The sequence below is a fragment of the Perca fluviatilis genome, chromosome 18 (genome assembly GCF_010015445.1).
Source record: "Perca fluviatilis chromosome 18, GENO_Pfluv_1.0, whole genome shotgun sequence".
Lineage (NCBI taxonomy): Eukaryota > Metazoa > Chordata > Actinopteri > Perciformes > Percidae > Perca > Perca fluviatilis.
In genome coordinates, this window is record NC_053129.1 from 20,102,772 (window position 1) to 20,115,628 (window position 12,857).

The following is a 12,857-nucleotide window of genomic DNA, read 5'->3' on the forward strand; positions in this document are numbered from 1 at the left end:
GTGTGTGTGTGTGTGTGTGTGTGTGTGTGTGTGTGTGTGTGTGTGTGTGTGTGTGTGTGTGTGTGTGTGTGTGTGTGTGTGTGTGTGTGAGAATGAGATGTGAACGCAAAACCCTGATTGCTTAAGCATGAGTGAATTGAGTTAAAATAAAAGAGAAAATGGTAAGAGAGCGTACGAGAAAAAGCTCCAGCTAATTAGGATCGCTATGTCTGCAGACATGGAATCTAGCATCAAAAGCTTCTGTAAAGTGACTGTATTACATTGCTTTCCATCATTAACCCAGTAACTACATATAAACTCTGCTTTGCTACAGCAGCACCAGACTCTGTTAACGAGAGGGAAAGGATAGGAACACAGATGAGTGTTAAATAGCAGCAGTTTAGTCCAAACATGACTGCAAAGCCCACTGAAGGCACAAGCTCCCCCAGTATAGTTTCTGCCAACCTCAGAGGCAAAAGTAGCAGATTTGCGGCAAAACTAGAGAGACCAGGTGGCTTAGTGGAGGTGCGCCAACTGGCATGGTTGGGTAAATCTGGGTGGGCGAGTATGAGGTTGCTAGGTAGGACTGCACATGTGGAGGTACAGGCACCAACTGGCTCGCCTGGTGCAAGCCCAGAAAAATATGTCAGTGGTGGGACCAGTATGGTGCGACGGAAGCCTGCACAACTGGCGCATTTGGAAGATCTCACAGAAAGTTCTATACACACTAATGTATTTCCATTTAAATATCACACACACAACAGCATAAGATACATTTTCTCAGTGGGCAGTATAAACCACATTCTGCAATGCCATCTCTGAGCTGCTGCACACACTGTTACACTTCTATCCACTTCCTTTCCAGAAGGCTTGTGAAAGTGTGTGTGTGTGTGTGTGTGTGTGTGTGTGTGTGTGTGTGTGTGTGTGTGTGTGTGTGTGTGTGTGTGTGTGTGTGTGTGTGTGTGTGTGTGTGTGTGTGTATATATACTTGCAGCACAGGTCTGCATGCTTTTAAAGTGCAGAGCATTCCTTAGCCATGAGGATCATCATTGTTTTGGTATTTCAAGACAAATACCAAGGTTATTACAAATTCCAATGACTCCAAGAGTCAGGAAGCCAGGGCTGAAATCATAAAATAAATTACAAATATACCACTTGCTTTCCACCAGGGTTATGGCAATAATGGAGCTATGCCAACATCATTTGAAAGTAATCTTATAGCAATAAAGGCTGCTGTTGAGTTGCTGTGTTTATAGGCAAAAGACCTGTAGGTATAAAAGGACAAATAAGCAGCCAAATTCACTACAGTTCGTCATGCTTCCACACTGTAGTTTTAACCCTGCTGAACTGACCCACTTTGACGATTGAACTTCACGCAGGCATTAGCACATTAACCACACTGTTCCTCACCTCATGGCAAAACAAAACACAAGTCTGTACTTGAGTCTTGACCCCCAACTGTCAAGCTACTAGAAAACTATTACAGAGCATTCCTGAGGCAAGCACATCAATCCGACACCAGCTGAGGCATTTTTGTGTCATAAGTGTTTCAACTATGAAGTCAACAGTGAGACCAACGACTGAAGGAGTTTGGCCAAAGCATCACAAGGATTTTATCTTCAAGGCCTGCTTGTTTATCCACGACTTTAAAATGACTCTCAAGGATATTACCAAGGATACTGTTGCAATCTCTCATTACGGTTTACAGCATGTAGAAATGTGTCAAAACGTTGGCCCCACAACCACAAATTCCAAAATGATACATCTTGATTTATATTTGATGTACATCATCCGTTCCATCGCTGTGGTTTGAGAGACATGCTAATATCTAGTTTGATGTTTTTCTCCGTCGGTTATAAAGGATTATCCAACCAGTCTCTGCACGCCTGACTCTAGGAGCTTCTATGTCCATGTTTTGGAATGTTTTCACGTTCAGTAGCAACTACAGTGTTATAGCAAAAGAATGTCACAGACAATAAGTACATACAGATCTGATAAATTGTCTTTGTCTTCATACATTTATCAATAGATCAAATTTAAAAGGTTCACTTACTGAACTTCATGAAAGTGAAGAACTGACCGAAATATCCTGATTTTGAAGATACCATTTTTGACTGACACATAAATCACAGGCAGGGCAAAAGGAAATGGTGCTTCAGGATGAAAAAAAAAAAAAAAGGCAACAATATGTATTCCCTCCCTAAACCCATCTGTAAAAAACAATTATCTTATCTTGAAAAAAGGAGCACTCTTAAGAGCAGGCGTAAGAGTTAAAAAGGACAAAACAAAAACTACTAATAGACTATACACTTAATTATAAAAATTACAGCAATTATCCAAAACATAGGCCTGCTTAAAGGATGTTCTGAAATGTATAGCTCTCTGCAGTGTAAGTTGATTAGAGGAATTGCATCTATGTAAATGATCTACTATTTCTGTTTTGGTCAAATATTGCAGATATAACAAATGCAAAACAATTTAAAAAATACCAGCAAATGCTCTGAATGTCAATCGAATCTTTACTTTCACCCTTTGGCCTGACCTTTCACTTGAAACAACACGTTTTGTTTAATTTGCCAAACTCTTTGCTCCCTTTCAGTACCTTCTATCACTTCCACTAAAAAGCCTGTGCATCACCAAATCAGCATGCCAGTGAGAGCCATCCAAACTTGCATTGTCTGTAGGAGCGCTGGGAAACTGCATGGAAGTACTAATCCATAGGTCACATTCCCAAAGGGGGATGTTTATTCAACCCCTTGTGTCCCCACTACTCATAAAACTAACATGAAGATGCAGAGGAACAACTCAGCAGAGACCAGGCAGGAAGTGGGTACATCGATAGTCATCTTTGAGAGAGCCTCTATCATCAGCTCCTAATAGCGTTTTACCACAACAGACAGCCGTCACTTTGTTAATTGAGAGGCCCCTCAAGAACTGGCAGTCAGACACTCTGTGCAAACAACAAGTGAAAACAAACACAAATGTGAAACTCCACACATTTTTGTAAAAATGTTAGCGTTGCAAGAACATTTCTCAAAAGGAGCCAAAACCCCAAACAGAAACCAAAAGGTTCCCATTTTAAAAAAGAAAGAAAAAAAGATCAGTAATATTTTTTTGACATAAGAGTCAACTTGAAAAGGTTTTGGAGAACAGAAACAGTCAATAAGAGGACTTCTTCCTTCTCTTTGGTGTGACTACACTGACCACAGTGAAACTAGACACTGGGGGATTTTTATAAAAGCAAATTGCCAAATGTATTGTCAGCAGCAAAATTCACATATATTAGACTTTGAATTAAACAGTCATACTTTAACCTTAGACTCCTCTCTTATGGCACCTCCTTCATCTCGACTTCTGCCTCCTTTTGTAGTCGGAGTGTGAATACCAGGACAGGTCAAAGCTAATGTGACCTTTGCCCCATAATTTGGAGTGACTTAGTAACCTTCTGGGTCCCAAAAGGTTTTTGAGAGAGACGTGAAATGATTAGAGGTACCCGTCAAAAATAGAAAAGAAATGACAAAAAAACAAAACAAAGACAACGACTGGAGAGGGAGTGGGTCTTGTGGAGACATGATTGCATCACCCACCATCCTGTACCCTTTACAAGTGACAGGTCTTTCCCTAAAAGGGCAAGTCCCTCAGGAGTGCAACTTGCTAAATGTCTCCCCATTAACGTGTGTCTTGGACATTTTGACCTTCTCTAACCATCTGCCATTGGTCCTGAGGGAGGCGGCACAACGTTGGCTCGAAGCCACTGATTTCTGGGTACACACACAAAATACAAGAGTTTTGTTTTGCTACTCTCTTTCTGACTGAGTGTGGCTGTCTTTTCCCCCAGCGTTATTCTCACTTCATCTTTCGTGCTCTGCCTGTCTTTCTCCTCTTGTTTATTACTTTCACAATGCATTCCACTTTTTTTATTCTCGTTTTACAGATACTGAGCCACAGCCTTTCGGTCTATGAAGGTATCAAGCCCAGTGGAAAAATATTGCCTAAGAGAAGGAATTTTGTCTCAACCTACTTTCACCCTCAGTGTAGAAATGGCCGCTCTAGTCTTGAATATTCCCCAAACCTAATTTTAGAAGGACTGAAATGAAAGGCAAAGTTCAATCCATATTCAGTATTGTGGGTTGATACTGCACTTTAAAGAGCTCTCAATAAGGTGTTGCCTGACCTATAGTCTTTCCTTCATGTTTTTTCTCTTCCCTTCTCCTATATTTTGGTGCCAAACTTTGCAGAGTGGCGGAACAGCTGCAGGGTCTTACATTCTCCACTCCTTCTCTTCATTCCCCTCATCCTCCTCCCTTCGTCTTCCTCTGTTCACATCCTTATCCTCCTCCTGTTCTGGGCTTCAGGCTCAGGGCCCAGTCAGCTCTTTTCCGCTCTTCTTACACCCATGCTGCAAATTCTGCCCTGATTGCTTCCTCTGCCCCCGTTTTATCTCCTCAGGATGAAACTTTCCCAAAATATAAAATGTCCAGAGGTAATCCATATTACTGTAAAACTCACATTTTTAACTGAAGAAGGAGAGACGTCTTCAAAGCACCTTTTAACCAAGTCCAGTTACCTTTGAGTTTAACCCTTTCCTGGATAACTAGGACCTGGATCACTGAGAACCTTCACAGACATCACACGACAGCCAAACAGAGAGAACACTGAACCTATGATCAAAATGCATTTACGTATCCACAGCTATGATTATTTAGGCTTTCCAATTCCTCTCATGAAAGCTGTGAGAAGAGGATGTCTGCCTGCAGTCATTAAAGAAAGAGCACAATAAATCAGCTATCCATCCTAGTCATACCTGTCAACCCAACCAAAACCACATGGCTGCCTTTAAGCAGAAGATGTCTCCTATTGAACTGGAAAACCAGTAATGACAGACAAAAATATGTATGAGCAGAGACTACTTGGACAGGGGCTAAAATAAGAAAAGCTGAGGTAACATGATATCATTGGAGCAAAGGGAGAACTGAATCATTATTTTGTCAGGCAGTGCTATTATGTTTGTGACATTGAACTGCCTCATTTTATTTAAGATAGACATTTTTCTTTCAAGCAGATCTATGCTGTATGGAAGCACCTGGTCTAAGTCAGAAAAGGTGGCTACTTTTCATATTTATTGGTTTTAGAAATTGAGCAGCAATAACATTTTCTAAGGGTTCAAACCAATTAAATTCACCATGAATAAGTCATAGAGCAATTATGAAGTTAGCATAACACACAACTCTTGTATTTGTCAACCTGTGGTAGTGTGCTGCACAGAGTGAGGCCCTCTGTAGCAGCACCAGCAGCATTCCTTCATACATTTGTGTGCAGCTTGGCAACCAAAGGGGTGCCCCACTACCCTACATCCTTGTGAAAAGGACCCCTCATCTATGGACCCCCAGAACACCACTGCATGCACATCCAGAAAAGGCATACTGCCTTTGGGGAAAGTCTTAAACCTTAGCACACATTCGTGTTCCGATGCTGTTGTTCCTTGCCAGGTTGTTGGCTAAGACTGTGGAAATGACACTGTGTAAAGCTATGAGACTACTCCAAAAGGGGGATTTTTAGGGCCATTATTAAAGGATTTGCAACAAAAAAAATTATAATTTGTCCAAAGCAATTTAGATGCATGCAAACTGGGTATAGAGTTAGAAATGTTGTGGCTGACAGCTGTTTTTGCTCAAACCATTTTTCACCAGGTTATTTTTTTTTTTACACGTGTGTGTGTGTGTGTGTGTGTGTGTGTGTGTGTGTGTGTGTGTGTGTGTGTGTGTGTGTGTGTGTGTGTGTGTGTGTGTGTGTGTGTGTGTGTGTGTAGAGCTTTACCATGTCAAGCTCTTGGGAGACTCGTCTTTTTCGTAGCTCCTCCATGCGGTCACTGACGTCACTGAAGCAGGTATTGTAGTACTCGGAATACTCCTGGGCAAGGTCATCTATGTTGCCCAGAGAACCATCCTGCAAAGAGAAAGAGAGGGAATAGTTTAGCCTTGGAACTACGGCATCCCAAGAAAGAAAAGCTGATATTCTAATTCTAAAGGGAGAAACTACATTTATTTTCAAATTTAGAGAATTTGTTATTTGGTGAATCACTTAAAAACATCACATACATTCAAAAGAAAAACTAACACTAAATGCTATTATTCACTCTTTCATGCAGCTTATATCACTTTTCAACATCCCAACAGTGCTTCAGGTAGGGCTGGGCGATATGGAGAAAATCAAATATCACAATATTTGTTACCAAATACTTTGATATCGATACCGTAACGATATTGTAGTGTTGACTATTGGTGCTTTCACAAAATATTTACACAATAAGATTTTTGATAAATAATCATCGGTAATGTGGAAATAATGACTAAGTGGGTAAAGGCAAATAATAGAACAGTTACAACAGTCTGGTAAGTTCAGAAAATGACACTTTACTGTAATGCAGCCTTTAAAACCTGTAAAAGACAACACTTATGCCATATTACGATATCCAAAATCTAAGACGATATCTAGTCTCATATCACGATATCAATATAATATCGATATATCGCCCAGCTCTAGCTTCAGGTGAGGAAAAAGAAAACCACATGTCAGTACACTGTGACTGAAAAGCACCCCCGCCTCCATCCTTCACAGCACAGCTTTATTAAACCGCTGCCATATATACTTACAATAAGTGGCGTATAAAAGGTACCTCTAGGCATTCATTTGGGTAAAAGTGGCATGGCTTGAGGGTGGCACAGGTATAGAAACAATCACTCATCAGCACATATGTACAGAGGCATTTGTTGTTCCCATATCTACACACAGTCCATACAAACAGAAAAACCTAAAAATACCACTCAATAAAAGGTCTGTATATTATCGAGGCTCATATCAAGGATGGCCTTTACCTCCTCAGACATTTACCGAACTCAACCCAAACACATGCTTCCGGTTAGCTGTAGTTTATTTCAGCAAAGTTCCTGTCTTTGTATGGAAGATGTGTGTAGGATTGAGGGAGGAAGCTGTAAATAGTGAAGACATTACCTAACAGAATACTTTTTGGAAAGAGTGTGGCCTCTGAGTTAGGTCTAAACTTGGGTTCTATGAAAACCAGTCAGCGAATATAAACTGTCAACACAAGAGGCCTGAATCATAAAGCTTGATCATGAACTTAGCTAGGGTCAGTCCGCGTTTCAGGTTTGGAATATAGACAGACGTAAAAAACAAATGACCTCCATCAGACCAGAAGCATTCTGAGAAATTTATTTATTCCTTGAATTAAGCCCTTAAGAAGAGGCATCTCTTTTGTACAATGTATGAGAGAAGAGCGACACTCAACTCTTGCTTTGGTAAAAAATGTAGGCCATTCTGGCAGTGATGGCAAACTGTTGAATATTCATCAGTGTTGATCTAATCTGTGCCAGGCAGACAGCTAGCATTGAGTCACTGTGCAGGGTCCGAACAGTCTCTCTTAGTCTGTGTCTTTCTCAACCGGACTCCCTATCTGGGTGCCAGGCCACAAATGAATGGATCCCTGTGAGTGAGTGAGTGAGTGAGTGAGTGAGTGACACACACACACACACACACACACACACACACACACACACACACACACACACACATTAGCATTCACACACACGCAGGCAAGAGATTTAAAAAACATTGGACCAAAACAAACTGAGGCAGACCAATCATATACAACACAGCTCAGTAAATGGATTTATGAAAGAGCACGTAATGTGCACTGAACACAATATCACAAAAAAAAAAAAACACATGTTCTGTCTCAAAAGTCCAGTTTGGCTGGCTGTCATCTGTCCTCCCACTCTTATTACTTGAGAAATTCTGTTTCTGGCCGGACATATGGTTCGAGATGTCTGAGATTCCCGTTGGGAGCACTCCCCGAGCAGACACATGCTTTCCCCTTCATTCCTCACACTGACTGAAAGCACGCTCTCATTACAAAACTCCACGATGTTTTAATCACCATATACATGCCATGATTGTGCTGATCTATTCGCCACATCCGGAAGATAAGAATGAACCCTGTCCTGAGATTACACCAACTCTTGATTGACAGAAGGCATTCCCAGTTGGTTTTAGTTAGTTAGGTCATAGCAGCAGAATTAATTATTCAAGCTTTGTTATATTTCTGGCCCCACTCCCATGGGAACACTGAATGTAAACCTGCTGTGAACAGGTAAAGCTGCACGTGCTTTGCTGTTCTCAGACTGATGTGCATCTGTGCGTGCAAACAATCATGTGTGTGTGCGTAGACAACTGGGATTCCTCCAATTCTCCAGTGGCATGAGCTCATGGGGGTCCAACACAGCTGACTCTGTACCCCACCTCCACTACTACCTTGTAATAAACTGCATATGCTCAGTTTTATATATCCATGGTTAGACAGCACATGAAAACAAGTGTAGTGAGTGAAAAATGCCTTTGGGAGAATCACAGTGGAGAAAATGAGGGAACGAGTAAAGAATGGAAAACCAACTATTTTCTCAGGTTGTTTGACAGTGTGTGTGTGTGTGTGTGTGTGTGTCAGCAGATGAGCGAGAGTTTAGTCCACATTTTAAAGAGAATCTGTCAATGTGGGAGTGTAGGTGGAAGAGCATGGAGGGATCTGACAGTGGTCCACACATCCAGTTTGGAAATGTGGGCAGGGGGTTGGAGTGGAGGCTGAACAAGAGATGATTTGTGGGATACTGACTAGGACAGCTGTGGGGTGAGAGGAGGATACAACTTCTGGAGTTTTGGGAAGAAAAATATCTGCATCTATAAGAAAGATTCTAAGGATGACTATTAAATCCGCCACAGCTTATCTGACCTGGAAAGCATAAGGGTGCCATGCTCACTCTAAAAATATCCTTAAAAAAAAAAAAAAAAAAAAAATTAGAATTGTATTAACCACAATATTAAACACATCTAGTTTCATGGAGGTATGTTTGAAATGGAGGTTAATACTAGCTGATGTAACTGCTTCTCCGCCCTGGCTGCAAGGGAGGCCAACTCCCAGTTGAATGGAACAATAGCAACAATAGGCATACAAAAAAAACAACACCCAAGCAAAAATGTGTGAGTGACTTTGCGTGTATTTACAGTAAAGAGTGTGCGTGTCTCATTTACTGTTCAAGCCTGCTTGATCGAGATTGCTACTCCCGAAATTTGTCAGACAAAACTGTGAACAAAACTGTGTTGCATGTCACTTCTCTTCCAAGACTGCGCAACTCAAAGCAAAGGTTCTGAGAAATGTTCTGGGACACTGCTGTACAAGACACTTGTTTATGTAAAAGCCGTAATAACTGTGAGTTAGTGGCAGCAAAATCCAAATTACTGGTATTGCACCACAGTGGATAAATATTTCAGCAATGTGTGATAGGATTGCTACTGAGCCATAACCAAGTGATTTACACAATATTCATTCAACATTGCATTGGAGGAATGAATTACCAACCATGCCAGAATTCCAAGATATGAACATGATTCATCTAGTCTCTCATTGAAAACAAATAAAATATTCTCAACTTCAGTATTGGAATATAAATATATATGCTCACAAAAGGCAGCATGGTTGCAAACAGCATGAAGACCCAGTCCTAGTCTCTGTTACCTTAATCAATTAGCCACGGCATTCCTGGCATTTTCACTACCACAGAAGGTTGTCTCTTCAGACTTTCCTTGTGTCAGTAAAATGCAGCATCAGTTTAAGAAAATAGGCAATCCTGTGTACGGTGTTAAAACCTACATCTAGTTTTTCCACACTATAGCTACAATTATAGTTTTATAGATTATACCATCTGGGAACTACTGGGCCAGCATTCACACACATGGATGTTGTTATGTTTCACAAAATCAATATTTTGAGTAAGGAAACAAGCTGTTCTTTCTTAAATTCTAAATATACAGATTGCCAACAATGAGCAGTCGCCAGCTGAAGTGACAATTTCTTCACGACAGAGCATCTGAATGGCAACACACTAAAGCAATCTTTTGCTAAGTTATTAAAAAATTCCACAGCCAGCATGCAGAGCACTGATAACTTAGGCCTCCTTGCGTGCTTAGGAATCACTGCCAAGTCGCACAGCTAATCTCACAATCAAATCACACTCAATTCAAGTGTTCCACATCATGTTAGGTGTTGCAAAGTCTCTCAAAGAAAGCGCTTGTTTATTATAACCAGAGAGAAACACATGCCAAAAGGCTAAAAGCCATTAGCCCTGGGCCTAACATGTTTGTTGTGGTCTATCCTTTGGGCTCACATTCCTCAATGGGTTGAATGGTAGTTGTACATGGTATTAACCACTGTTACAGTGCTGGCCTGGTGACTACCTGTTCTCTTGAGGAAAGAATAATGACAACAGTTTATAATAGAGCCACGCATCTGATGTAATGTTTGAACGTCAGTGGTATGATCACTTTCACTTGCTATGCAACCTCAGCACAGGTGTGGCAGGTTTAAATAGCCACACACTGTCTTGTATTGTGTTGCATTCTACTAAAGTTTCATCAAAAAATGAACCAATAGAATTGTCCGCATTCACCCTAAGTCATGGATACACCAGCTTAAACCCAACCCGTGCAAGAGATCGCCTGTCCAACAGTCCCCACACAACTCATCATAAAAGCAATAGTAAGTAATCCATCCTTTTCTCCACCCAGCCCTCTATCCACCCAGTTCCCCTAGCTCCTCCAACTGAAAATATTTAACAATCCCCTAATTTTTCCCTGGACTAGTACAGTAGTGTCCCTGAACTGCCAACCAATCATAAAACACAGACAAGAAAAAGAACGATAAGCAAAGTCTGACATGAGAAATGTGGAAAAAGATAAGTGAAGACAGGTGGATGAAACTACAGGAGTTCTGAAAAATGTTGGATGTACTGTAGTGGAGGATTCCACAAAACATAGAGCTAGTAGAAGTCTGACTAAAAGATGTAGCGTCGGCCATGGGAGCCAAAGGGGGAAGACTGTCGAGGAAGGTGAGGCCAGGGGACAAAGCCCACCTCCTTTTAGAGGGCTTCCTGAGGATATCCGTGGCTTGAGCAGAACAGTGCTCTGCCATTCCAACAGAGGAAACCTGCCAGATCTCTGTGTGACCTCAATAATGAGACTCGTCAGTGAGGGGAAGCAAACTAGGAGTGAGCTGAGTTGAACTCAGCAACAATAGACAAAATAAGGCTATGTTAGACTGTGTTAGAACATTATTGGCAGAGATATAAAGTGGCCTAGCTAACCATGGTTTGGCAATAAAGGACTGGAGCATATGCTGCCACTACATATGAAGTGCTATGTGGGAGGAAGCACATAGAGATCACCTCATCTAACCATATGTTTCCCAGACACCATCAATATTTGTCTCGAGAGAAGAATTTTAAAAAAATGCTTTCCATTTATTTATTTATTTCTAAACAATGGACTTTCACCCCAGAAATGTGTGTTCCTTGGGAGTGTTTTAATCCAAACCACGATCTTTTTCCTAAACTTAACAAGCCCCCTATTCTCGGGTAACTTAACTACCATCTGCCGCTGATACGACGGAGCTCTGTAGCCAGTGCCAAGGTTTTTCGAGTTCTTCTGCTTCTCCAACTCCAGTAGCCATGACCGTCTCTATCAACTGCTTTTAACATGCTCCGTTCATATGAACATACAACTGATTTTAACATGCCCCGTTCACGTGAACAGAAAATTGCGTTGCCTGTATCTTTTCACGGCAACCCTCCATAGAGATTTATCAGCCTACTTTAAGTAACAGTAAAATTAATTTCACACTATTATGGTGAAACTTTACGGAAGCGGTTTATATGCATTATGAATCGTGCGTGTTGATCCGTACGGACCACGGATCAACTATGGTCCCTTACACCAATAGTAATAATGATATCTGTGTAAGCTGTCCAAGTTTGTTATCAAATTGACTAGGAAGGAGCTCAATTAGAAACTTGTCATGAGTAAAGGCATGTTTGAAAATCTAAGTTGTGTATCTCCTCTACATTGTAGAAATACAGCAGTCATTCCAGATAAAACTGAACCCCACAGACTCGTAGAACATTTGCTAAAGGCGAAGCAATGGAATGGAACTGGAATGTATTATTACAGAGATCTTAAAGTCTGTACAGATGTACACCTCAAAACAGATCATGCCAATACAGAAAACTCATAATATGTGGCTTATTTAACATTCAATAAGAAAAGTTCAGGTCTGAGGAAAAGCCATCACATCTCCAAAAGTGGGGTGGGACTAGAAGCAAAACACTATTCAGACATGTGTAAATCCCACCACTTAGAGCTATAGACTAGCTCCTGTGCCATTCCGTCATAAACTGCCTTTTAGTCTTAATTAGCTCAAGTGCTATTTACCCTGCTTCAACCACAAATTAATGACTGGCTTACTTAGATATTCTTATTAAACACATTCCGCAACAGGCTGCTGTGTATTATGGTTAACCTCAAAGAAAAGGCCCCCTCAGAAAAAGACTGAAGACCGGAGCACCCAAAACTCATTCGAAGGTGCAAATATGGATGACATTATGTGGACGAGCTCTTTGACACTGGCTGTTTTAATGCTTATTTGCACTTGAGTGTTAAGAGTAGTTCTTGAGTTTGCTGAAACATACAGTAATCCCTGAAAGACAGGAGTGAAGGAAGCATGTTGACCAGATCTTTATCAGGGTGGATCTCTATCTGAACAAGTATGTAGTCCTGTTCTCACGTGTGACGATCCAAGACCAAACACATTTGCAACAGTTATTTAAAGTTGAATCAACAGGCTTGGGGCAATCCCAAATTTTAAAAGGGCATTCCCATATACAGTACATGTAGGCTCCAAAGCAAAACAAAAGCCATTGAAAGTCAAAGGGCAGTGGTTATATATAGCAGATCCATTTTACTTTGAGGAGGTAAATGGT

The 12,857-nt window shown here is 41.0% G+C and overlaps 1 protein-coding gene across 8 annotated transcripts in view; it reads right to left on the bottom strand.

Moving 5' to 3' along the window:
- The window catches only part of sash1a (SAM and SH3 domain containing 1a), a 172,489-nt gene that overhangs the window by 34,547 nt on the left and 125,085 nt on the right, over positions 1 to 12,857 (bottom strand). For all 8 annotated transcript variants that reach the window (XM_039781036.1, XM_039781037.1, XM_039781038.1 and 5 more), the window contains exon 2: positions 5,797 to 5,925. In XM_039781036.1, coding sequence (XP_039636970.1) covers positions 5,797 to 5,925 — 129 coding nt within the window. The remainder of the gene's footprint in view (positions 1 to 5,796; positions 5,926 to 12,857) is intronic.